The following is a 27,250-nucleotide window of genomic DNA, read 5'->3' as shown; positions in this document are numbered from 1 at the left end:
GGCCAATCGGCGCCGCTTAACCTTGAGTCAACATTTTTATGATTCCTTTTTCACATGGGCTGAAGCAGCGGGTCCGCACGCTGAAAGTAGGAGGGTATATAAGACCCAGAGAGACGCGCTGCCCAGCTACTTCCCGCCCAACACACACCACAGTGAGCCAAGTGTTCTGGTCGCTTCACAAGGTGAGAGAGGCGCCATTTACACCACACAAAAAAAAATATATTGACTTCAAAACTCCGCCCGCCATTTCAGGACAACGTTACGTGACCCGGGATTTTATATCTATTATTTATATATATATATATATGTGTGTGTGTTTGTGTAGACTACATATATATATTTATTTATCTATTTGTGATTGTTTTTGTTGTTGCAATGGAAATTTGACCCGTCTATTGGAGTAACCTGATATTGGTAATGAAGAAAGTTCACACAGAGAGAGATAGATATAGAGATAGCGAGAGATAGAGAGATAGCTCGAGCGAGAGAGAACACCAGTGCATTCGTTAATCATCATCGTACATCAGCAGTGAACAAAACAGAACAGTGATGCCAATGTTCTTACCTATTCAACCTTATCATCAAAGAACACCAGAAGAAAAGAACATAGTGAACATATTTTTTTTTGGGGGGGTGATATTCTATTATTATTCTTTTTGACTCTTTAATAAACGTCTTAGAAACTTGACGTTATTGGCAGGTTATGTAGTTTGCAGCAGCCAGTGACTCGATCAGTAAAAGGTGGAGGGTGGTGGAGTGAAAGTAATAATATGGCAACACTGCTTACTCCTGCCACTGACCAAAGACATTTTATTTATATTCTTGCCAAAGTGTTGTGTGTGTGTAGGGGGGGGGTTATGGGGTGAGGTCTTAGAAGGGGGGGGGTTAAAAGTGTTATAGATCCGGAAGGGGGGGTTGTGGGTTGTTAATTATAGCCAGAAGAAAGTTATAATTAGTTGACTCGCTCATCATTATATGAAAAAAAAGCTCTTTACAAAAATTGCCTCAAGCGGCGTCAAGTCAGCTCTAAAACTTTCCAGCTCTTCCTCGTCACCAGTCAGACCTGAACCTATAAAACTTTAAGCTGAAAACTGAGTCAGTTTAGAGCCGCTTCAGTTTAGAGTTGAGTCAATTAAGAGCCGAGTCAGTTAAGAGTTGAGTCAGTTAAGAGCCGAGTCAGTTAAGAGTTAAGTCAGTTAAGAGCCGAGTCAGTTAAGAGTTGAGTCAGTTTAGAGCCGAGTCAGTTTAGTCCTGAGTCAGTTAAGAGCTGAATCAGTTTATAGTCGAGTCAGTTAAGAGCCGAGGAGTCAGTTTATAGCCTAGTCAGTTTCCAGCCGGGTCAGCTTAGAGCCGAGTCAGTTTTAGAGTTGAATCAGTTTAAGAGCCGAGTCAGTTTATTGCCAAGTCAGTTTAGAGCTGACCTGAAGCACTTAACGCTCTCGTTCAGTGAGTGTTGTTAAAACAGTAATAGTTGTCCAGTTGTAAAGTGTTTAAGTGACCTGACCTGACCTGACCTCACTCTTACCCTGCCCTCTCGCTCTTACCCTGACCTCCTGACTCTTACCCTGCCCTCACAACTCTTACCCTGCCCTCACAACTCTTACCCTGACCTCCACAACCTCTTACCTCTGCCCTCCTACACTCCCACCCTGCCCTCACCTCTTACCCTGCCCTCACAACTCTTACCCTGCCCTCACAACTCTTACCCTGCCCCTCACAACTCTTACCCTGCCCTCACAACTCTTACCCTGCCCTCCCACAACTCTTGCCTAGCCCTCACAACTCTTACCCAGCCCTCACACCTTTACCTGCCCTCACAACTCTTGCCCAGCCCTCAAACTCCTCCTTTGCCCCCTTAACCCCGTCTTCCCCCCCTTGCACCTGTCCAGACATCTTTACCTGGTGAAGGTGAGCAGAAATCCGTTAACTTAATCTATACTTAAAGTGAAGAGTTGACCAGCGTTAAGTGTGTAGCCTGCCTTTGCCTGAATAAAACAGGCTGTGCCGCCATTACAACTACGATCCTAACTACCACCTACAACTACTACCATCACTACTACTACACGCCATTACCTACTACCACCTACCACCACCACCACCACCACCCTACTCACCACTACTACCACCACACCACCACTACCACTACCACCACCACTACTACCACCACCACTACTACCACCACCACTACCACCACTACCACCACCACCACTACCACCACCACCACTACCACTACTACCACACCACCACCACTACCACCACCACCACTACCACTACTACCACCACCACCACTACCACCACCACCACCACCACACTCCACTACTACCACCACCACTACCACCACCACCACTACCCACCACCACTACCACCACCACCCACCACCACCACCACCACCACCACACCCACCACCACCACACCACTACCACCCACCACTACCACCACCACCACACCACCACACCACTACCCACCACCACCACCACCCACACCCACCACTACCCACCACCACCACCACCACCCACTACCACCACCACCACTACTACCACCACCACCACAGTCATCTAACTAATATCACCAGTCACCTTTACATTGTTATCTTAATTGTATCTGTGTTGGTCGTTATCTTATTTCTGGTTCTTCTTCCATTCTTCCATTCTCTTCTCCTCTCCACGCCCCTCTTCTTCTTGTCTTATTATTCATCTTTCTTTCTTCTTCTTCTTCTTTATTCTGTTTCTCTTCCTCATTCCTCTTATTCCTTATTTATTTCCATATTCCTTCATCCCATAGCCTTCTTTTGACATTCCTTTCAGAAGACTAAGAATCCATCCTTCCATGTTCCAATAACGGGTCTCTCTCTCTCTCTCTCTCTCTCTCTCTCTCTCTCTCTCTCTCTCTCTCTCTCTCTCTCTCTCTCTCTGTCATTTAACTTAATTTCGTATCACTTTCCACCTTTATCGTTATTATCGCCTTGTCCGGCTCTTTATTACGTAATGGATGACGTTATTGAGGCCGGAATGACGTGTCGTAATGTTGACATGACTCGTAATGTTAACATGACTCGTAATCCCGCCAAAAGGTAAATATTTGTACAGTACCTACCTTACCTTACCTTACCTACCTACCTACCTACCTACCTACCTACCTACCTACCTACCTGCCTGCCTGCCTACCTACCTACACCTAAAGCCTTACCTAAATCACCTGTCTTAATATTCTTACTTATATTTTTTTCACTCGTCCCATAAAGCTGCTCTATCCTCCCCAAATTCCCTTACCTTAAGCTTCTTCACTAAATATTACCCTAAAAATATTTCAATCTTTCATTTTATCATTGAGTAAAATCCTTAAGATAAACCACTCTCTTTTTTAAGCTTTCTTTTGGTGTATCTTAACTTTAAAGCTTAAGATAAAGCTTTGAAGATCTAAAACAAACCTTTACCTAAAATGTATGGTTTAATCTCTCTCTCTCTCTCTCTCTCTCTCTCTCTCTCTCTCTCTCTCTCTCTCTCATTTCCCTCTGTCTTTAACCATTCTCCCCCTCCTTCCCTCTCCTCCTCTCCCCTTCCCTACCCCCCTCCCCTCTTCCGTGAAAGTTTCAAGAGTCTGGCCAGGGCATCCTTCTACAGGGGGTGGGAGAATGTGTGGTGTGTGTGTGTGTGTGTGTGTTTGTGTGTGTGTGTGTGTTATTACAATATATTGGGTATGTAGTTTGCCAGTCTCTCTCTCTCTCTCTCTCTCTCTCTCTCTCTCTCTCTCTCTCTCTCTCTCTCTCTCTCTCTCTCTCTGCATAAGTATAAATTGATAGATAGATGCACAGGTAGATAGATCAGATTAGAGAGAGTGAAAGATAGAAGATAGAGGAAAGACTCATCAATTTATCAGGTAATTATCAATTAATTGTGCTTTCACAACAATGTTAATTACTAATTTGTGAAACTCATTACATGACCTCTACCTGTGTCTGTGTGTGTGTGTGTGTGTGTGTGTGTGTGTGTGTGTGTGTGTGTGTGTGTGTGAAAGAAGTTTACTAATATGTCAGTAGTGTGGATTTGGTTAGGTCAGGTTAGGTTAGAGTAGGTCTTCATCTAATCCTTCAGAGGTTAGATTGGGTATTGGGTCTAATCCCTTGAGACGTTGGATTGGCTACTCATAATACCTGAAGACAGTGACTGGCTAATTCTCACCGGGTGGTAGTTAGGATGATTACCAAGACAGTCTTCAGGTCTCTCGTCCACTGTGTTATTATGATCAATTGTATTTGACTTTTTACTTTAATTATCTGTTTCTTCTTCTTCTTCTTCTTCTCTTTTATTTCTTGTTCTAATTCTCTTTTATTTGTTGGTCTTCTTATTTATTTCTTCTTTTTTCCTTTGTCTTCCTCCTCCTCTGCCAAACTGACTTGGTCTTCCTTCTTCTCCTCCTTCTCTACCTCATTCCTAACCCAACGTAACCCAACCCTAACCCTAACCTAACCTAACTTCTTCCTAACCTAACCTAACCACCATTAACACCACAACAACCTTTCAATATCTTCACTAACACACACAAAACAGAGACCCCCACACACACACTATTAGAGAACCATAGCTAGAGAGAACCAAAAGGTCTCAGAGAACGAATAAGAGAACCATTTGGAACGAGAAAGAGGTCGAACCAAGGTACTGATAAGAAAGGGAGTATTCATCAAGCTCCGGTGGTCAGTTTCTCCCGGAATTCGTCGTATTTATTTACTATGTGGCAACTTTATGAGGGCAGGGCAGGGCTAGTTGCCATGTCACGCCAGCTGAGTTGATTTAGTGTTAAATTTCTCTTCTGGGGGGGGGGATATTTTGATAGAATTATTTAATATTGTTGTAAGTTATTATTATTGTTATTATTAGTTGTGTTGTTTAAGTTTGTTATGGGTTAAAGACACGAAATAATAATAGTAATAATAATAATAATAATAATAATAATAATAACAGCGGTTGGGTAAAATTGTGTAAAATATTTATTACAACGAAATAAAGTTACACAATTAATTTGGTTTTGTTAACAGATATGTACAGTATAATACACACACACACACACACACACACACACACACACACACAAAATCCATCTCTCATAATTATCAAAACTTTATAGACCCCAAAAATTTATTAATATTTATGCTTCACTGGGTGTGTGTGTGTGTGTCTCTCTCTCTCTCTCTCTCTCTCTCTTTCTTTGTGTCCAACTTATTATCTATCAATCTCTCAGTGAGGTTAAGGAAGGTCGCCTAGGTCATGACCTTATAAAAATTATATTGCTTCTTGAAGAGACATTATGGGTAGTGGTCGGGGTGGGAGTGATGGTGGTAGTGAGAGTGGTGGTAGTGAGAGTGGTGGTGGTGGTAGGAGTGGTGGTAGTGGTAGGATCGGGTGGTAATAATAATGGTTGTGGTGGTTGGATTGGATTGTTGTTGTTTGGGATGGTAGGAGGCTGGTAGCAGATGGAAGTTTACTGGTAGTGGTGATGGTATTGGTGATAGTAGTAGTAGTAGTAGTAGTAGTACTTGAATTTCACTAATACATACATCAACAATAACAAAATAAATTCAAAATAACTAACATATAAACATTTAAAAACAAAAGCAATAAACACCAAAACAAATTCGAATCAATGTTTACGTTTGTGTTTTTAGAATGAGATTACGATCGATCCGTGAATGAACCTCGTGAACACCTGAGGAATTTTATGAATGGGGTAAAGTACTACGTTTACTATTGTTTACAAACATTACGAGGGTTGCCAGAAGTCACTTGTTATTTGGTATAATTTTTTCTGTCCTGCTCTGTGTCTCGTCTTTATTTATTTGTATTTATTTTTGTTGTTGTTGGTGGTGTTTCTTCTTTTTCTTCTTCGTCTTCTCCTTCTCTTCTTCCTCTCTTCATTCCCCATATCTCTCTCCCTTCCTCCTCTATCTCCCCTCCCCCTCCCCCTCTCCCCCTCCCCCCTTCACCACATTACGACAGTGTTGGTCTGCCGCGGGTGAAGCAACGCTGGTCTTACACATCTGAACCAACCACAACCTATTCTGACCCTATTGGACCTAGCACACAGAGGTCATATTGGCCCACACCTCGAAAGTACCCATGATAGAGGTAAGGGGAGGGGTAGGGGGGGAGGGGAGGGGGGGGGTAGGAGGGAAGGGGGTGACTTAGCATTTGGCAGGTGAGAGAAGAGAGGCGTTGTTGTTGCTTGTTTATTCTGTTTGTTTTATTATCATTATTATTATCATTATTATTATCATTATTATTGTCATTATTATTGTCATTATTAGGAATTATTTTCATCATTAATCAGTATTATCTCTATCACTACCACTACTACCATCAACACACACACACACACTATATAATCCAGGGGCTGTAATTAAAGCCTCCCGGCGTAGTTATCAGTGGAGTGGTCCAGTTAAGGAGGAATGAATTATTATTACTATACCTTTACCAAAATCATTACTGGGGAAAGAAAGAAGTAGTGGTTTATTTCTTGTCTCTCTCTCTCTCTCTCTCTCTCTCTCTCTCTCTCTCTCTCTCTCTCTCTCTCTCTCTCTCTCTCTCTCTCTCTCTACATTTTCCATTTCTCTCCTCATTTTGTATTTTTTTCCTTTATTCATTTTACATTATTATTATTATTATTATTATTATCATCATTAACTCCTGTCTCTCCCCACACAGGTAAGAGTTGCCTGACATTCCTACATCAGATCCTCATAATACTGTGAGTGTAGAATGACTTAGTAGTTATTTAACACTATAATATAAACCGTATATACGCTCCTTGTTCACACGTTGAGGTTCAGGGTTCGATTACCGACTAGTGGGGTATTTAATTTATATATGTATACCTGTCTATTAATTGTAATATCACACCTGTAGAATTTAAAAGGTCTCAGTTACTTGTAGACCCCAACCTAACACACACACACACACACACACACACACACACACACACACACACACACACATTCCCTCACATCTCTCTTGGTCGTGTAGATGACCGCCGTATAACACTTTCTTGCCTCTCACACGTTGTTTTCACTACTCAAAGCTTCACATTAAACTGCTTCGATTTTTTTTTTCAGTTTTCCTGTTTGAATATTTATATAACTTGTCTTTATAATTTCACTGTTTTGTTGTTGGTGTTAGTAGTAGTAGGAATAGTAGTAGTAGGAGTGGGAGGAGGAGGAGTAGTAGTAGTAGTAGTAGTAGTAAGAATAGTAGGAGGAGGAGGAAGACTGATTCATATCCCAAATACAACAACACAGATTCGAACTTAATATGCAAATCCATGACTCAGACGGCTGATTGTATCATTCCCACGTCTCGGGTCCTCAAACTGGCGCAGACGAATCTTAAACAGGCTTCAAGGAACTATAAACCCAGCAGTTGAGATGAGCCTGTATACCAAACCAGTCATCTGAACCAGTCATCTGAACCAGTCATTCGAGCCAGTCATTCGAACCAGACGAATCATAAAACTAGCTCAGAAAGATAAAGATTCGTTTTTATTGACTATTTGCCACACCTGATTCGAATCGTTTCATGAGTGAGTTCCTGTGAGCTAGAAAGACGTGTTGGGTCGAGCGGTGTGTCGGAACGTCTCGAAGCAGTCAGGAGTTGATTTACCTTTCGAGCAATTATTCTTGTGTAATTCGACCCGGGCTGTGTGTGTGTGTGTGTATGTGTGTGTGTGTGTATGTGTATATGTGTGTGTACCTGTGTGAATCCACGAACGACACATTATGAATCCGGGTCGAAAGTAAAAGAAAACATCAGAAAACTAGAAACTCTCTGGATTTGTATATCAGGATCACATTTGTTGTTGTTTATTTAGTTGTTTGTTGTTTGGTTGGTTTCATTTACCTGTTTATGTTTGTTTGTTTTTGTATATTTTTTATTCTCTTACTTTATATTTGTTTATCCTCGCACTAAAACGCTTACGACAGGTTTAGCGATCGACTGTAGTTTGTGTCTGTGTGTGTTTGTCTGTGTGGACGTGAAAGTTGCGACCGGCCTTCGTACGGCACACACACACACACACACACACACACACACACACACACTTCAGAGAGGAAGGGAGAAAATCAGAGAAGGGGAGATAGAGGGAGGAAGGGAGGTGGAGATAATGAAGCAGATGGCTGAGTGCCAGTGAAGGGAAGGCTGTAGTCTCTCTCTCTCTCTCTCTCTCTCTCTCTCTCTCTCTCTCTCTCTCTCGTCTTATTTTACTTAACCTTTCTATTTATTGTTGTACTTTCAAACCTTCTTCTTCTTCTTCTTCCTCACTTACGCCTTTACCATTGTCTGTGTTTACTTTTTTCCTTTTGTTTACTTTTCCTCAGGTGTTTAATTAACCAAGAGGTAATTTGCGTTTTTATCATCTCTCTCCTTCTCTCCCTTCCCTCCTCTCCTTCATTTCTTTCCCTACTCTCCCTTTCCTCCTTCAATTCTTTCCCTCCTCCCTTCCATTCTTAATAATATCCCTTCTCTCTCATCTCTCCCTTCTTTCTGTATCTCCCTTCCCTTCTCCCTTCCCCTCTCCCTCTCTCCCTCTCCTCTCTCCTCCCTCCCCTCCCCTCTCCCTCCCCTCTCCCTCTCCCTCCCACTCTCCCCTCTCTCCCCTCCCTCTCCTACCACCAGACAATGAACGTTCCATTATTTTCACCACAAACCGTCGCTATTTCCGTCACTTTCTCCACTTGTCTTCCCTCCATGATCATCGACGGCGGCCATATTGTCGACATTCACGAACGACCACAATTATTATTTCTTATTTTTATTCATCATCAAATAAAACCCTGTCTGTCTGTCTGTCAAAATCACCTTCAATAGACACTAGAGTAATTATGGGTAATTATCAAGAGGATGTAATGATGTCTTTTTAGAGAAACAAGCGTATCCGTATAAGAAGTGTGAGGGAACATTACGTCATTGACTAAAATTCATCTCTCGCTCGTGACGTCACTCCTCTTCGTCCCTCACCTCTCTGCCCCTTCCTCTCTCTCTCCTCCACTTCGTTTCGGACAAAGACGGACCTTTCTTTTTTCTCTATCTTTTCTTCTTTTTTTTTTTGCTATTTATTGAAAGTTTCGCTGTTAAATCATCCCGGTATGTCCAATACACCTTAGTGCCAGACGCCCGGGAGTGTCAAGAGGAGGAGGATGATGGCGTGAAGTGTCGTGTTGGAACTGGATAACTAAACTATACCTTGTGTTTACGTTGGCGAGTGTTATGAGAGAGAGAGAGAGAGAGAGAATTAATTTATTATTGATTTCTCTATTTAATTACCTGTCTATTCATCGTGTTAAGGTATTTGAATCCTTGGGCTTGATGTTTCGAACCTAACTCCTTGACCCAGAGACGGAGGTTTGATGCTTCTCAGTAACCAATTTTAACCTCTTTAATTCTCTCTTTTATTTCCCCTTTTTTATCTTATATTTACATTCCATTTCTCTCTCTCTCTCTCTTCCACTTTTCTCATTTTCATGTTTCGTTTCCTTTTTTTTTGCTGTTTTCTTTCTCCTGTCATCGTAATTTGTATACTTTCTCCTCTTTTATTCTCCTTCTTCTGTGTATTTTCCATCTCCTCTTCTTCCTCCTCCTTCTTCTTTTCCCGTCTTTCTTCTCTTCCTCCTCCACTATGTCCATATTCTCTTTCTTCTTCTCTGTCACTCATCCTTCCCCTCCTTCCCTTTCCCCTCCGCTCTCCCCCTCCCTCCACTCTCATAGCTTCTCCCTCCCCAACCCTCTTCCCCACCCTTCCCTCCACCCCCCTACCCTTCCTTCCATCCCCTACCCTTCCCTTCACCCCCCCTTCTCCCCCCCATGGCCAACCGCAGAGGGCAGAGATGGGAATTAATCTTTGACAGACAGACAGATGGACAGGAAGGAGCTGTGTTGGGGGGCCTCATGACCCTCCTTAGTGAGGGAGAAAGGGGGAATAATCTTTTTATGTCTTTAATTGTTTTGTTTTTTATTTATTATTATTATTATTATTATTATTATTTTTATTATTATTATTAATAGTAATAGTAATAGTAGTAGTAGTAGCAGTAGTAGTAATTGTAGTAGTAGTAGTGTCGAGGATGTAAACAAGATGTGATGTCATGGTTGGAGGAGGCCATGACGTCACAACTTGTTTACATCTGCGAAGTATTTTCACCAGCGGATGTAACTTGTGACCGATGACATGAGGAAGACTCTCTCTCTCTCTCTCTCTCTCTCTCTCTCTCTCTCATCACCAGTGAAAGCAGACTCATAATAATTGCATATTTCTGCTTAAGTACATTCTGGTGTTGATCATAAATTCCTGACTATTACCACCACTTAGCCCCGTCAAGACCAGGATCCAACCCTTTAACAAGACGACCGAGATGGAATTAAACACCACAATATTTCGTTTTTGTTTTACACACCAACAGTTCTCAAAAGTTTATTCTAGTACGTATTGTTTCTGTGAGTCACCTGAAAAAAGAAAAGAACCAAATATTATTGAATCTTTGCCTTATCTATTTTTTTTTACACAGACGCTTCTAGAATATAAATTACTACTTACCTGTGTATAAATATCATATACATCATCTAAATGTATCTCCATATACTTCCAGTCAAGTCATATAGTGAAGATTATATATATATTTTAACAAAAGGTTGTGAGGAAGATGATGTTATATAAATATTTGAGTTTTATATTTAGGGTTTTCATATATCTTATAAGTTTAGTGGTTATATATAATTTATAACCCGCGGTATATTGTTATGTGTGTGTTAAAGGAAATGGTTGGGAGGGATATAGGCAAGAGTTGACAGTTGAGGAAGATTTTAATGGGTAATATAACTTTATAGGTAACCCAGTAATACTTTGTTTCTCGTCTCGTTAAATTAAAGAGAAATATAAAGAATATTCTTCTTATCTCGATAAATTCACGAAAAATACCCCCAAAAAATATTTCTCATCTCGATAAAATACTCCTCTTCCAACGATAAATTCTTTCACAACAACAACAACAAAAATTCCCATCATCACAACAGACATCCATCAACAGCACTTAAAAGACGACCTGGTAACTCAATATTGGCGGGAACACAATGTCAACAACAAGATGTCATGGCGTCAATGATGTGTGGTATTAAGTTATCTAGTACCGCCACTGGTCGACACCCACAAAGTCTTGCCGCCACGACTCCACCCCTCATGAGATTTATAGCGAATTCGGCGAGAAAATAAAAGCGATCGTTGTTTTTAGGTGAGGTATTGGAGACGACTTGTAGCTTAGCACAGAAGAGGAGGAAGAAGAGTTTTATTACGAGGTATCATGTGATCCCAGGGAAGAGAAGGAGGAGGTACTACCCGCCCTGTGTGACGCCGCGCCCAACACACTGAAAGAAATGGTTGATTTATATGCCATTCTTTTTCTTTCCTTCTTTCTTTTTCTTTCAAGTTTTAATCTGATGTTTGAACCTGATTACAATATGTGATTTGTAGATCTTATTTTTTGGGGAGAGTTAAAGTGTAGCTGATTTTATAATACGTGTTTAAAGGCCTTATTTGATGTTAATTTTCTTATTGATGTTGTTAGGTTAGGTTAAGTTAAGTGAGATAAGATTAGGTCAGGTAAGACTAGGTTAAGTAAGAATATATTACATACAGGTATCTTGACTCAGCAGGTAATGTTGAAGTAAATACAGCATATCTACCTTAATGATAGGTCTCAGGTGAGGGGCTGCTAGTTCAGGTACCACAACTAGTTTTTTCGTGGGTCCTGCTAGTGATGTGAACTAGCTCAGCCGTGTTCTTATCTTATGCCCCCTAAGTAGTGGTGGTAAATTAGGTAATATTAAAGGTGTGTTTTCGGGGGTCATCAACCTGAAGGAGATCAGGTCATGTTTTGGTTAGGTTAGGTTAGGTTAGATTTGGTAAGATAATGAGTGTTAGGTTAGGTTAGGATTATGTTAGGTATCTCTCTCTCTCTCTCTCTCTCTCTCTCTCTCTCTCTCCTTCACCACCTGTTCCTCCTGGCAGTCTTGTAAGTCACCCCCTTCACCTGTCTGTATCAGCGTCTGTATGTAGGCCGTCCTCTTGCTGTTCTCGTTGTTGCTGCTCTTCTTGGTCTTGTTCTTCTGGTTTCTGTTGTTGTTCTTGTTTCTGGTGTTGTTGTTGTTCTTGTTATTTTGTTCTATCTCTTGGTGTTCTTCCTTTGTTCGCCGCCACTCCTCTCTACTCCCTCCTTTGCCTCCTGCCCTTCCGTCTTGCCCTTGCCCCCTCCTTTGCCCCCTTGCCTCTCCCTCTTGCCCCTGCCTCCTTCTTTCCCATGCCCCCTGGATCCTCCCCCTGCCCCTCTTGCCCCCTGATGTAGGTTCTGGTGCCCCTGTGATCTACCAGGCCAGTGAAGGTAACAGGGAGCAGGTCTCAGAAGGTCGACTGAGGCCGCCTAGCTCAGGTAGCAGGAAGTTAAGCCTAGATTTTTTTTTTAGTGGAGTGAGGTGGAATTCTCTCTCTCTCTCTCTTATCGCATAGTTTGAATTATTGTTGTTTTTCTTATTTTTTTCTTTTTCGTGTTGCTGTGTGTGTGGGGGGGGACTTACATCAAGGGACTTTGTAAACACCAAGGGACTTTATAAACACGGCGTTCACTAGATCATAACCAGGTGTATAAAAGGTAAATTAGTGTTAATGTCACCTGCTTGGGTTAATAGTTATTTCCTAAGCTCAATATTCATGACATTTTTAACGTGAAAGTACACTTAATAATTATTCTTCGTGTGTGTCTGTCTGTCTGCCTGTCTACCTGTCTGTCTGTTTATATATTATCGTGCTTGACCAATTACCTGTCTATTAATCACCACACTAACCTGTTGTATCACTTTGCAGGTGAGTCAAGAGTTTACCTGTATTCTGAGACAACACTTGAGCGCTCTTGGTAAAGTATAAGTAATCATTTAAGTCCTTATAAGTATGTGGGTGTGGCACTTGAGTTCTGACAATTATCAGTTTATCTCTTTCTGTCTGTCTGTCTGTTTGTCTGTTTATTTTGCCCTTATCTATTTACTTATCTACGTCTCTTCACTGCTTTCTTTATGCATTTCTCTCTCTCTCTCTCTCTCTCTCTCTCTCTCTCTGATGAAGGACTAAAATTAAGGAGAATAGAGAGGTTAGGTGTACAGCGGGCACGGGGCAGGTGTACAGCGGGCACGGGGCAGGTGTACAGCGGGCACGGGGCAGGTGTACAGGGCACGGGGCAGGTGTACAGGGGCACAGGGCAGGTGTACAGCAGGCACGGGGCAGGTGTACAGCGGGCACGGGGCAGGTGTACAGCGGGCACGGGGCAGGTGTACAGCGGGCACGGGGCAGGTGTACAGCGGGCACGGGGCAGGTGTACAGGGCACGGGGCAGGTGTACAGCGGGCACGGGGCAGGTGTACAGCGGGCCCACTTAACAAAGGCTGTACCATATTCGAAAGTATCTGCTGCCAACTAGCCAATCACAGGCCAAGGTGCTGATGACGTCACACCCTTACAAGCTATACAGGTGTATGTATGTATGTATGTATTTCAATATGTATAAATAGATGTATACATGTTATAATTTTCTTCCTAATCATTCGTTAACTCTCAATACACTCACTGAATGACCTTAACCAATCAGAAGAGGTGTTACCTTTCTCTCATTGACCAATCAGAAACTGTTTTAAAAGTGTCGCCCCGGATGGTCACTCCTAAACCGGCAGCGACCAATATCAACATGAGATCAACAAACCTGCTCTTAGCCCCGCGTTCTCATTGGTCAGTTGGGAGGGAGTTTTTTGTTGTTGTCCACGTATAGGAGCCGACGTGTGTAGGGATGGATAGACACCTGACCTGTATGATATTATGGTGTGACCTCCCTACCTCCTCCCCCTCCTTCCTCTACCTCCTCCCCCTCCTTCCTCTACCTTCTCTCCCCCTTCCTTCTCCACTTCTCCTTCTTTCTTCGTCTTCCTATCTCCCCACTTCCACATTCTTTTCCTCCACCACCCCTTTCCTTTCTTCCCCTCCTCCACATTCTTCTTCCTCCCCTCCTCATTGTTCTTCCTCCCCTCCTCATTGTTCTTCCTCCCCACCTCCTCCCCACAACACGCTAAGCTCCCCAACAAGCACTAAACACTCGTACGGACGGGCACCATCTTGCCTATAAATAAGACTATAAGTGGCAGGTAATTAAAGGCTCCTTCAACAGGTGTGCCTCCAGGTATATCCCAGCACAGGTCAACACACAGGTAAGGTGCAAGAGTGATCAAGGCTACCTGGCTGGTGTGTGTGTGTGTGTGTGTTTTTCATATTACCACACACACACACACCACACACACACACACACACCACACAGACAGACACACACACACACACACACACACGGTCAGGGAGAGAAGGTGGAGCAGGTTGAACAAAGCAACAACAAGTATTGCAAAATTAACTAACGCGTTGAAGAGGAGGAAGAGGAGGAGGAAGAAGAGGAGGAAGAAGAGGAGGAAGAAGAGGAGGAGGAGGAGGAGGAGGAGAGAAGAAAAACAACACACACAACTTCTCACACTGAATTAGACAAGTTTTTTTTTTATATGTTTGGGTCAGGTGACGTCAGGTGTGTGTGTGTGTGTGTGTGTGTGCGGTCGTAACTGGCTTGGTGGCGAGCACGACTTGGTCTGACCTGACTTGACCCTTAGCACACCCGGCATGACCACTGGAATGAACTGGCTTCACCTCGGCAGGGTAATATTACGACCGTTAGTACACCTGGGATGACTATTCAAATCACCTGACCTGACCTGACCTGACCTAACTTAACCTGACCAAAACTAACCAAATACCTTCCCTTAAATTAAATAACCTGATCTGACCTGGCCATTAGATTAACTTAAATTGACCTGACCTACTTAATGCCCAACTCCCTAAACTTTGACTTTATCACCTGACCACCTGACCTGGCTAAAGTTCCCAAATCGTAACTAGGGACCTGACCTAATGACCTGGCCTTATAAAACACATGGCCCCTGACCAAACCTTTGCGAGTGACCTGACCACACGAAACCAACTGACCTGACCTCCGTAAGTGGGTTGGACACAGTCTAGTGAATTAAGGCCATTAATTCACCACCTTACAGATTATTATATTAATTAATTATCTAGAGTTTCTAAGTATACTGTATATAATTTCTAGTTATATGTAATTCTCTATTATATTTAATTATCGATGATATATATTCCTTTACTATATGTATGATTATATATATTATTGAATTATAGATTTATATAGTTACTCATATATATATATGAGTAACTATATAAATCTATAATGTGTTTAGGCCTGTATCTAATTTATTTCATTTTCTATTCAGTTATCATATTTTCTTTATACAAATTTATTCATTCATTTGTATATTTATTTATCCATTCACTAGTTATATTTTTCTTGCATACTTTTACCTAATTAATTCTTTCCTTTGTTTCTCGTTTTCCATCTAATTACGAAATCTATTTAATCTCATGTTAATTTGGCAATTATTTGGGGTTAATGGTCTTGGGGTATCGATCATTGAGGCCTAATATTAGGGAATAGTTGAGATAATTACGATAATTTTTAAGGGTAAATAAACAATATTTCGTTAGGTGGGAAAATTGGATCCAGTGTTGAGGGGGATTGGGCCATGCACGGGTGGCCATGCACGGGGCGACAGGGTGGCCATGCACGGGGCGACAGGGTGGCCATGCACGGGGACGGGAGTGGCCATGCACGGGGCGACAGGGTGCAGCCATGCACGGGCGCAGAGTGGCCATGCACGGGGCGACAGGGTGGCCATGCACGGGGCGGCAGAGTGGCCATGCACGGGGCGACAGGGTGGCCATGCACGGGGCGGCAGAGTGGCCATGCACGGGGCGGGGGCAGCAGTCATTTGGTATGCCTCAGCCGAAGTGAAAGTCTGACTGGTACACCTTACCACCACCACCACCAACCACTATCACCTACCACTCACTATCATCCACCTACCACTATCACCCACCTACCACCACCACCACCACCACCACCTAGAAGGGCGTCAAGTCATCAGTTGTCAGCTGTCAGTCGTCGTTGTGCCCTGTGTTCTGACCAGGGAGGCAGGAGGGCGTCACCCAAGTTTCCACCACACACCCGACTCGCTCCCGTGATTCTGCGAGTCCTTTAGAGGTCTGGTGGGGGAGGGGGAGGGGTTGTCTGCTGTTCCTGGCTGCTGCTGTCTGCTGTTCTATGACTGTCTTATTTTTGATTGGTTGTTGTTTTGTGCCTCTGTTGGTTGATTGGAGGTGTTTGTGGTGAGTGATGCTGTGATGACTATTGATGCTGTGATGACTATTGATGCTGTGATGACTGTTGATGCTGTGATGACTATTGATGCTGTGATGACTGTTGATGCTGTGATGACTATTGATGCTGTGATGACTATTGATGCTGTGATGACTATTGATGCTGTGATGACTGTTGATGTTATTAGTGTGTGATTCGGCCTTTTTCCTCCTATACGCTTCTCTGATTCTTCCTTCAGATGATTGTGTTGTGTGTATGGGGGGAGATATTGTGTATGGGGGAGGGGTGTATGTGTGTGTGGGGAGGGGGTGTATGTGTGTGGGGGACGGGGGTGTTGCTTGTGTGGGGGGTGTATGTGTGTGGGGAGGGGCGTATGTGTGCGTGTGGGGAGGGTGTATGTGTGTATGGGGTGGAGAGATTGTGTGTGGGGGAGGGGGTGTATGTGTGTGTGGGGGTGTATGTGTGTGTGTGTGGGGGGTGTGCTAGGGAAAGTGGCTCTCTCCTACTACTGTACTACCACTTCCCAGTATGGACCAATAGGCCCGCTACTACCACCATTCTCACTCCCCACCTACCACTGCCACTAGCACCACCACTACTACCACCACCACTTCCACTATCACCACACCACTACTACCACAACCACTACCACTATCACCACTAACACTACTACCACCACTACCACCACCACCACTTCCATCACCACTACTATCACCACTACCACCACTACCACTATCACCACCACCACCACTATCACCACTACCACCACTACTACTAATCGTAATGGACCTTATTCATGGCTCTGTTACTCTTACCAGTCCACTAACCCGGCAGCCGCTACACCTCCTCCATGCTAAGGTGTCGCCGTCTATCTCTATGTGTGTGTGTATGTATGTATGTATGTATATATATATATGTATGTATGTATGTATGTATGTATGTATGTATGTATGTATGTGTGTGTATGTATGTATGTGTGTGTGTGTGTCGCGGGCCACCACACAAAGGTCACAGGACTCTCACCTTTAGGAACTCCGGAATGTGGCAGCCATAATAAACTCTTCTCTCTACACACAACTCTGCTCTCTATCAGTAAACAAACATCACGATGACTATACATACACATTAGACATATACATTATACACATAGAGATATACATAACTACATCATTACTACAGTGCAAAAAAAAGAAAATGAGTGAAAGTTTCCCATCAAGCGTAATTTCCCTACACACATTATTGACAATCAATGAGGAAACAACGCCAGACGAAGCTGTTTACCTATACTGGCGTTTAGGTGATTTAAGATAGTGTCCAATAATTATCACCCCTAAATAAGTAAATAAATAAATAAATACAATAATCCTCACACCTGCCAATTTAGTATAAAGTTCTTCTCGTTCAATAAATTATTAAACCTGACTGTATAAGTTGGTCGTAACCACCTTTACGTAATCCGGGGTTAAAACAGGTATGTCTGCTGTCACTAGTTCACCTGTTCTCCCTGTTTAAAAGGTTCTTGCGTTTGATGTTTCCTTTTCTTCTTCTTCATTTTTTTTATTGGATTAAATTTAACAGGTCAACGCATGAGGAGACCAAGGGGGGGAGGGGAGGGGATGGGGTGGGGTTACCTGTGCATTACTCGGGGCCGAACGAGATACCTGTACAAGTAAGCTAGCAGATGGGAAGGGCAGGAGGAGGAGGAGGAGGAGGGGTGAGTGTGTGAGGGAGGAGGAGGAGGAGGGTGAGTGTGTGAGTGAGGAGGAGGAGGAGGAGGGATTGATGAGAGAAGAGGTAGAAGAAGAAGGAGGTAAGAAGCATCACCTCATCTCCACCAGACAAACTTTCACTTGGTTTTTGTTTCCTTACCTCCCTCCCTCCCCCCACCCCTCCTCCCCCCCCTAACGTGTTCACTCTAGTTAACAGTACACATGATTCTCCTACATTCTACACGACTATTTATTCACACCTTTTACGAATTCACTCAACAATGAATGGTAAATTTCAAGGGTTTTTATCACAGGTTATAGATTAGGTTATGCTGGGTTGGGTTAAGGTTATGGGTTACAAGGGTTTTAGGTTATGCACTTTGGTTGAGTTAGAGTAAGTTATGGTTAGGTTAGGTTATGCTGGGTTGGGTTAGGTTATGCTGGGTTGGGTTAGGTTAGGTTATGCAGGGATACAAATGTTCAAAATGTATCATAAAAAAAATAATTAGTATTTTCTTGTCATGTTCTTTTTCTCGTTTGATATAATTATTATTCATTTACTTTAATTATCTGCTTATTGTTTGTTTTAATCATCGGTTTAATTTATTATTTGTTTATCCAATTGTTCGTACTGTACATTATTGTTTGTTTGTTTGCATAGTTTTATTTGTTTGTAGTGTCGTAGTTTGTGTTTTTGTTCTTCTGGGCATCTTTATGTATCTTGCTGTGTTCCAACATCAGTTTGTTTGTCTGTCTCTTTCCTGCTTTCCCTCACTCCTTCTCTTCTCCTCCCTCCCTCTCCCTCCATGTCTATCAACCTCCTCCTCCCCTCTCCCTCCATGTCTATCAACCTCCTCCCTCCCTCTCCCTCCATGTCTATCAACCTCCCTCCCTCCCTCTCCCTCCATGTCTATCAACCTCCCTCCCTCCCTCTCCCTCCATGTCTATCATCCTCCCTCCCTCCCTCTCCCTTTCCCTCTCGTCTGGTAGGTACGGTAGAGGCCACTCGTGCCCTCCAGATTGAGGTCGCAGGAAAGTCTCTCTCTCGGTAACCAGTGGGTCGACCTCTTCCATCCTGTCTCCCCATGAGTCTCCAAGGTCTCTTTCAGTTCAGGAGAGAGACTCGTTAAGAACCTCAAAAGACTCTCCCTTCCACCCCCCTCCTTCTATCCCCTCCCACATCCCTCACCACCTGTCCCTTCCACAGGAGCTTAAGACGACAGGAGGAGACTCACTCATGGTCGTAGAGGTTTGTAGGATCTCAATAGACTCCTTCTACGGGAATCTTAAGACTGTAGGATCCGTAGTTTATTGTAGTTTAAGGCTCCTAACAGTCTTAAGATATGTGTGTGTGTGTGTGTGTGTGTGTGTGTGTATGGTTGAAGGCCATGCGCTCACCTTTTACAATCCCTAAAGGTGCCTGGCTGGGCCCTACTTACTTTCATCCTCGTGTGAAGTACTGGCTGGCTGACCATCTCTCTCTCTGGTAATGTGGCTGGTCCAATAATAAAAGTGTCTCCCCTGTAATAACGTAAAGAAGAAAACAAAAAGTTGAGACCATTTTCTTTATTTATTGAGGTGGACTGACGTAGAATTCCTTCCGTCAGAGAGGTTTCTATTATATATTTTGTTTCTTGTTTATTCCTCACATCCCCCTTCTCTTCCTTTGTTTACATTATTGCGTGTTTCTTTTGGTTATTCTGTTTTCTTTATTTATTGTTATAAATATTATCTTTATCTTTCTTATCTATGTTTTACTATTTTTGTCTTTTATATTCTCCTTTCTCCTCCTCTCCTCACTACAAACATTGACTTGGCATCACCTCAAACAAGAGAGATAGAGAGAGCTCGACAAATACCTCATGTCCATAAATTTCAGAGTCTAGGGTCGTACAGAGGGATATACGACCTTAACACACAGAGACAGACGTTAAGTACTATCTTGCCTCTTGAAGGAACCGATCAAGGACGTCTGTCAGGTGTCAACAAAAAGTATATATTTTTTTATGGAGAGAGAGAGAGAGGTAACGTGTAACAATCTCTCTCTCTCTCTCTCTCTCTCTCTCTCTCTCTCAGCAGGACACATCTCCTCCACTAACCATCTCCCTCCTCCTTCTCCTCCTCCAGGCGCTGCAGCAGTGACAACAACAACAACAAAAACAACAACAACACCTTCAGGATGCTTCGACAACTAGCAGTAATCTCCGTCGTCTCTCTCGGTAAGTCTGTCTGTCTTTCTGTCTGCCTTAGGGTGTGTATTAGTGACAGTAGTAAAGTAGTAGTAGTAGTTGTTGTAATTATAGTACTGGTAGTTATTGCTGTTGTAGTAATAGGCGTTGTTGTTGTTTTAATCCACACCATAATAACCAATAAAACATCACAACAATAACAACTAAAATAATAACAACAGTCACCTACCTCGACCACCCCACACCACCTTGTAATTAACCTCAGCTCACCTTTCAACAAACAGGTATATAAGATGCTAGGTTAATGGTCACTAACCCCCAGATGACCAGCTTTAATCCTGATGACATTTGAGGGACCTTTCAATACGTAAATGTGATTTCCTTGTGACTCTATTTTGTAGTTTTATTTGATATTTTCAGGTGAAATTCCTTTAATGTGTTGAGTTGGCTGGTAGGGTGATGACAGGGAGATAACAGGGTGTTGAGTGTTGTCAGGGAGATAACAGGGTGTTGAGTGTTGTCAGAGAGATAACAGGGTGATGACAGGGAGATAACAGGGTGTTGACAGAGTTGAGTGTTGTCAGAGAGATAACAGGGTGTTGAGTGTTGTCAGAGAGATAACAGGGTGATGACAGGGAGATAACAGGGTGTTGACAGGGAATTGACAAGGTGATGAAAGGATGTGAAACTCAATATAGTACTGGCATTAGGTATCCATCTTCCTCTGTCCTTCCTTGATTGGCAGAGAATTATGCCACTAACATCCTCCTCCTAACCTAAGATAGAGGTGAAGTCCTTATTTACCACCCATAGTCTGACTACTATTGTGAAGTTCCTTTGAATCCTTTGGGCCATTCCTAGAGTTTTACTGCAATGTAAACAAACACACAGCTGCCACATCTCACAAAATTCGTCAGTCACCGTAACAGGTAGAACTGTGGCCAACCGTACATATGTATGTGTTTTTTTTTTTTATCATAAACTCTAACACTACATACACAATATTCTCCCCACAGGTACACACACTACAAGCTGAACCTGACCGACCAACCTCACGCAGACCGTTGCACCAAAATTGGACGGAACACACGCAATGTGGAACGAAACGGACGGAATGGACGGAACGGGGACGGAACGGAACGACCTTAAGAGACAGACATAACACAAACACAACAAAGGCGTCTCAATATACTTAGATCGACTGTTTTTTTTTTCTGTTTTTTTCAACAAAGGATCGAGACAGCCAGGACAGAAATAATGACTCTAATGACTATTATCACTTGCATGGAATTCACAACAGCTTAAAAAAAAACTATCATATACCATATATAAAAATAATAATAATTGCTTTGTAAACTATACCTTACAATGATTAAACCCCTCAAAATACCTATAATTCCTTTCTGTATAATATACGTAATAAATAATGTACATATATACACGATTATCAAAACAAAAGAATGCCGAGTTTTTAAAATATACAATAAAAATTAAGGTATTCTTTTTTGATAGTGGATATATGGTATGGTGTCTAGGTTTAAATGTACTGTATATGTAAAAAAAATGCACATTTATTAAGGTAAGATACATTATACAGTATATGATAAGGTGTAAAGGTGTTAATAATGTTTTTATTTTCTCTCTCTCCCCAACAGCCGTGACTTTGGTCTACTCTCTGCCTTCCCTGCATCGAGTGAGTCTCCGTTACTTCTGTTTGCCGCGGTCTTAAGTCCTTCTGTTTATCTCAGTCTTAGTCTCGTTTAACCTCAATCTTAATCCCTGTTTCCGGTAATCTGTTATAGTCTGTCTTATTATCAGCTGATAAAAATAACAGTGTGAATTACCCTAATCTGTTCAGAGGTCACTTAGCAGGTTCATAGAGAGTGTGTGCATCTGTGTGTTGTATGTACAGTCAGGGTCAAAAGTTTGCTCCCTCCCGATATGAACCAGTATCTATCCCCACACGAGCACCCCCCCCCCTCCCTCACCAGATAAAAGTCAGGATAAATAAATAAATTCAGAGACTCATTCCCGTCTCAGTTTCACCGCGGGGGAGCGAACTCTTGGCTGCAACTGTACATGGCGATATGATAACCTCTGGAGAGAGTGTTTTATGGGTTGACTCACACACACACACTCCATAAACAGTATCATGTCACCTCTTGAACACCTGAAGTACCTAGTTAATCTTCCCCATGACCATGCAGTACATCTACCACCTGTCTTTATCATACACACCATAAGGGGGCAGTCAGCCTTCTGTTCCATCTTATAAGACAACATGGATAAGAAGTCACTGGCATTTACTAGAAATACCCCCTCCCTCCCTCTCTCTCCCACCTACCCCCTCCCTCCCTCTCTCTCCCACCTACCACCTCCCTCCCTCCCTCTCCCACCTACCCCTCCCTCTCCCACTTACCCCCTCCCTCTCCCCCTACTCTTCTAACCCCTTATTATTTCAGGCATTACAACCATCTAATATTAAACACAATCACTTTAGCAGAACAAAGAGTTATTTATTATCTGTTTATGTTTAGACTCAAAATATACATCACCATTTATGTTGTTATGGGAGTTTATGGTATTGTACTGTACTGTGATTATCTTTCTTCTCTCTTTAAGAAATTTGTCACTGTTCTCCATTTTAAACATTACATAATTTACCTGTATGTGGAAGGTTAATATAAACATTATAATCTATAGTATATAAATCACTTATTAAAACTCCCTGTAACATATAAACCACCAATGAAACGACCCATAATGTTTTATCTCTGTTGCTTATAAACATTGATGTCTGCAACACATAAACTGCCAATAAAATACATCATCGCTTCATTGATGTTGATGCTCTGATAAAACTTTGTTATTGTAAATGTTATAAACTTCTGCATGTTTAAACCCTTAACAAAATAAACCTCAGGAAGAGATATTTAAACGCCTCACCTGGACACTGACATCAATAAACCAGTGACAGTCCTGACAACCTGAGCACACAAACTACAGTATTACTCTTATTATCATCTTCATCATTATTATGTATTATCATCATGACTGTACAGTATTCATCATCACAATTACAAACAACTACAGTACAGTAATGATTAATCATCTCACATCTTTCCTTCTCTCCCATCATAAATTTTCTCTTCCACCACCAGTCGAAGCGATGGGAGGAATTCCCCAATGTGACCTTCACGTTTGACTGTACGGACCGGCCCGTGGGCTTCTACGCTGACCAGGAGTTTGAGTGCCAGCTCTTCCACATGTGTGATGAGGATGGCCGACGCATTCCCTACATGTGTGCCAACGACACCGCTTTCAACCAAGAGTACCGTATCTGTGACTGGAAGTACAACTTCGACTGCTCCGAGGCCCAGGAATGGTGAGTCCCAGTTGAATGGTTGAGGTCGATTGGGAGGGGTTTAAATACTGAAGCAGGAACAAAGATGACCATAGGGTACAATAATTCATGTTTATAAGTAAGAATATAAAGACTTTTGGTCGATATCTTGTTTCAGAAATTATTGTACATCACTGTACTGATCTAATTTATTTTCTAATTTTTATGAGCTTCTGAATGACATTTATTGTTATTTACATTTCAGGTATGAATATACTGTGTATAGATATGATAATTAAACAATATAGACACGATTCCTTTTACCTGTAAGTTCTTTTGTCATCTCAATCTTGGTGTTTATCCCTCAGGTTCTACCTTAACGAGCTCACTTATGTCACCGACCCCCCTAAGTTCTAGACTCCCACGTTCTCCCTCTATCTCGCCTGTGATGACCCGACGACCTGACCTGTGCTGCCTGTAACCCAGGTTGAAGGACCCCAGTGGACTCATGGAGACCTCCTAGAGTCAGGAGGTCTGTGTGAGTCTCAGAGATCTCTGTTTTAAGAGTCCCTTGAAGGGTTAACTCGGTCCCCTGTGTGTGTGTGTGTGTGGATCACCTCAACGCGTCACGGCTTCTTTGGTGTGTCTGAGGCCACAACCCCGTAACTTACTTCCATCGTGTTTGTCCTCTTGGGTTACCGAGTGCCTGCATGATGCCTGTACATAACGTAGCTCCCCGGCAGTAGTGCCAAACGCCCCTGGAGTCTCTCCTCCCATGGATCCCTGAAGCACCGCGGACCTCCCGTGACGCTCCCTGAAGAAGGAAAACACCTAACGTCTAAAGACTGACGGAAGGAAAGACTGAAGAACCGGTGGCTTTCTTCTTCCCGAAGGAGGCGGCGAGCGGCGCCTCGCTGGCTGTGGGCGCCGCAGGAAGCCGCCGCGGGATTCCTCTGCAGGGCAGCAGGGATCCCGACGCTGCTAGAGCTGGACTCTGCGCGCCGCCACCACACTTCCACGTGTACAGAGCCACCCAATACGTAGTCCTTAGAAACTACATCAGTGTCCAATGTATCTTGCACAGTATATATATTTACATATTATTACTTTTCATGTGTCGATCAGAGGTAAATGTTGAATGCAAACAATGATGACCACAGCAAACAGTGACAACACTGCCTGGTCAGGATGCCAAAACCCACGATCACCTGTCGCTTCTCGGTCAACAATCTCTAACAATCCTGGTTCCAAATTCTTACAGATTAATACAGTACATTTTCCCTTAATTGTGACTGTGAGAATGTATCTACCCAGCTCATGTAAGTTGAGACAAAACTGGTTCTGAAAATGACATTGAAAATGCATCAAGACTACCATAACTTGATAGATTCTCCCGGTCAGAAGTAACAAGGAAAAACTAACACACAGACCTCTGAGAATGTGGAGCCATGGCTAACGTTAAGACTCGTGATCACTCTTATTGCTTTTTGGCGGACAAATCCCTAACAATCCCGCTTTCTAGTTGGATTAATGATAATAATTTGAGCGATAATAATAAAAAACGAGAGTACTGTAGTCTAGCTCTTGTACCGTAACTTTATTTCATCTCCTATTTTGTTTATATGTATGGCATATTTACCTTTAATTTGATTCGGTGATACCAACGGTCATGTCTGTGATGATTGATGTAGGCGGATGAACATTATGTGGATTGATTATTTAGTCTCCTGTAACCGTAGTAATTTACAGTTCAATAAGCTCCGCCTTCCCCCGTCTCACCTCTCTGATGCGTCTTGTCTGAGCTGCACACAAGCCTAGGAGAGCAGATATATGGGGCTTTACCCAAGGCATAGATCTCATCGTCACAACCTGTAGATAGTATTGTTAGTCCTTCTAATTTTCCTGCTGTAAGCCTATAATATATTCCCCGTTGGTTTGAATTTCCCTGCCAGTGTACCCCAAAAACATTCCCCTGCTATTAGCTCAAATTTTCCCATCAGTAGCTCAAAATTCCCTGCCAGTAGTTCAAAATTTCCCATCAGTAGCTCAAAATTCCCTGCCAGTAGTTCAAAATTTTCCATCAGTAGCTCAAAATTCCTTGCCAGTAGCTCAAAATTTCTTGCCGGCACTTTGAGTTCTCACGAATGGTTTTAATTTTGTACCCCTGATTCTAATTTCCCATCAAAGGTTTTAAAACATCACTACTGATTTTAGTTCCCTTCAAATAATTTTAATTTCCTACCAATCATTTAAATTTCTTTCTAGTGGTCTTAATTTTCCCGCCAGTGTTTTTAACTTCCCTTTGTAGGTTCAAAATTCCTGCCACAGATTGACCAGACCATGAGAGAGGCAGACCAGAGACAGGGTAGGGTGGATCTGGGTGTGCAGAGCGCATCCTAATTGCATTATGTTGTTCAGCAGTGTGTGATGCGTGAGTCATGAATGTAGTTTTGTAAAATAAACTAAAATTTGAGGAAGTATTTTGTTTTACTATTACTGTATTATGATAAATTAATACTGCAGTAATGAATGTATGTAGACAAGTGCATGTACCTTATATAACCGGTGGAGCCTGTAGATGCCCAGTAGATACCCGGTGGAGCCTATAGTTGCTCAGTAGATACCCAGTGGAGCCTGTAGTTGCTCAGTAGATACCCTGTGGAGATGCCCAGTGGAACCTATAGATGCTCAGTAGATACCCAGTGGAGCCTGTAGATGTTCAGTAGATACCCAGTGAAGCCTGAAGATGCTCAGTAGATACCCAGTGGAGCCTGTAGATGTTCAGTAGATACCCAGTGAAACCTGTAGATGCTCAGAAGATACCCAGTGGAGCCTGTAGATGTTCAGTAGATACCCAGTGAAACCTGTAGATGCTCAGTAGATACCCAGTGGAGCCTGTAGATGCCCATTGGAGCCCATAGTTGCTCAGTGCAGCCTGTAGATTCTCGGTGTTTGCCAAATATGCATAAAAGAGAACACACCGATCATCCAACAGGTTAGTAAGGTGACCAGGGCTCAGATCCCCCACCAGACATGGCAGGTTTTCTCTGGGTACTGTACTCAAGTTTCCTCCTGTACTACCACTAGACAATGAAGGTCACAACAATGAACTGACCAATGACTAGTAAACTGATGTAGAGAAAATAATAAATTAAATAAATAAATAATTATAATAATAATACGGATACCGGTAATAAACGCAAAAATAAATTTTCAGTCTTTCTCGTTTGAGGCACTTGAGGAAAGTGCAAAGACAGCATTTAATTAAACAGTTCTGTACAATGTGTGTGTGGAAAGAAAAAGTTTGATAACTGATTAACTATACCCAATTTGATAAAAACAATTACTGTACATTATATAAATACTGCACTGTACTGTACACACATCTCTGGAGTGTAGCTTCAAGTGTCATGCTACTGAAGCTTCAAAATACATGTAGTATTTCACATGAAAAGTTTTGCCTACAATCTGCAAATAAAAATAAGAGGGATCATATTAAGGTTCCCCCCCCCCTCAAGTTTATTTAGTCTGATAATGAAACAAATTAATCCTACTAGGTGGAGTTGGGTTAGGTTAGGGTTAGGATGCCTTTTTTTTTTCACCATTTATCAGCTTACTATCCATTCGAGCGGTTGGTTTATCGAGTGTTAGTATTGGAGGAAACTGGAGTCTGGGAAACC

The 27,250-nt window shown here is 42.5% G+C and overlaps 1 protein-coding gene across 1 annotated transcript; it reads left to right on the top strand.

Moving 5' to 3' along the window:
• The first annotated feature begins 6 nt into the window (after positions 1-6).
• Positions 7-26,047, top strand: LOC121863122 (U-scoloptoxin(01)-Er1a-like). Its single transcript, XM_042361621.1, has 6 exons — positions 7-182; positions 12,889-12,937; positions 20,166-20,257; positions 21,883-21,920; positions 23,389-23,612; positions 23,939-26,047. Exons 3-6 carry the CDS (start codon positions 20,218-20,220, stop codon positions 23,985-23,987), a joined length of 351 nt encoding a protein of 116 aa, XP_042217555.1. The 5' UTR covers positions 7-182; positions 12,889-12,937; positions 20,166-20,217; the 3' UTR covers positions 23,988-26,047.
• The last annotated feature ends 1,203 nt before the right edge of the window (positions 26,048-27,250 follow it).

This window comes from Homarus americanus, unplaced genomic scaffold (assembly GCF_018991925.1).
Source record: "Homarus americanus isolate GMGI-L3 unplaced genomic scaffold, GMGI_Hamer_2.0 scaffold40248, whole genome shotgun sequence".
Classification (NCBI taxonomy): Eukaryota; Metazoa; Arthropoda; class Malacostraca; order Decapoda; family Nephropidae; genus Homarus; species Homarus americanus.
This window is presented reverse-complemented; position numbering and strand designations above follow the sequence as displayed.

Excerpts from the sequence above, each read along its gene's own strand:
- LOC121863122 (XM_042361621.1), top strand. The coding sequence starts at position 20,218 with ATGCTTCGACAACTAGCAGTAATCTCCGTCGTCTCTCTCG. Across the intron at positions 20,258-21,882 it reads AATCTCCGTCGTCTCTCTCG|CCGTGACTTTGGTCTACTCT; the intron begins GTAAGTCTGTCT and ends TCTCCCCAACAG. Across the intron at positions 23,613-23,938 it reads TGCTCCGAGGCCCAGGAATG|GTTCTACCTTAACGAGCTCA; the intron begins GTGAGTCCCAGT and ends TTTATCCCTCAG.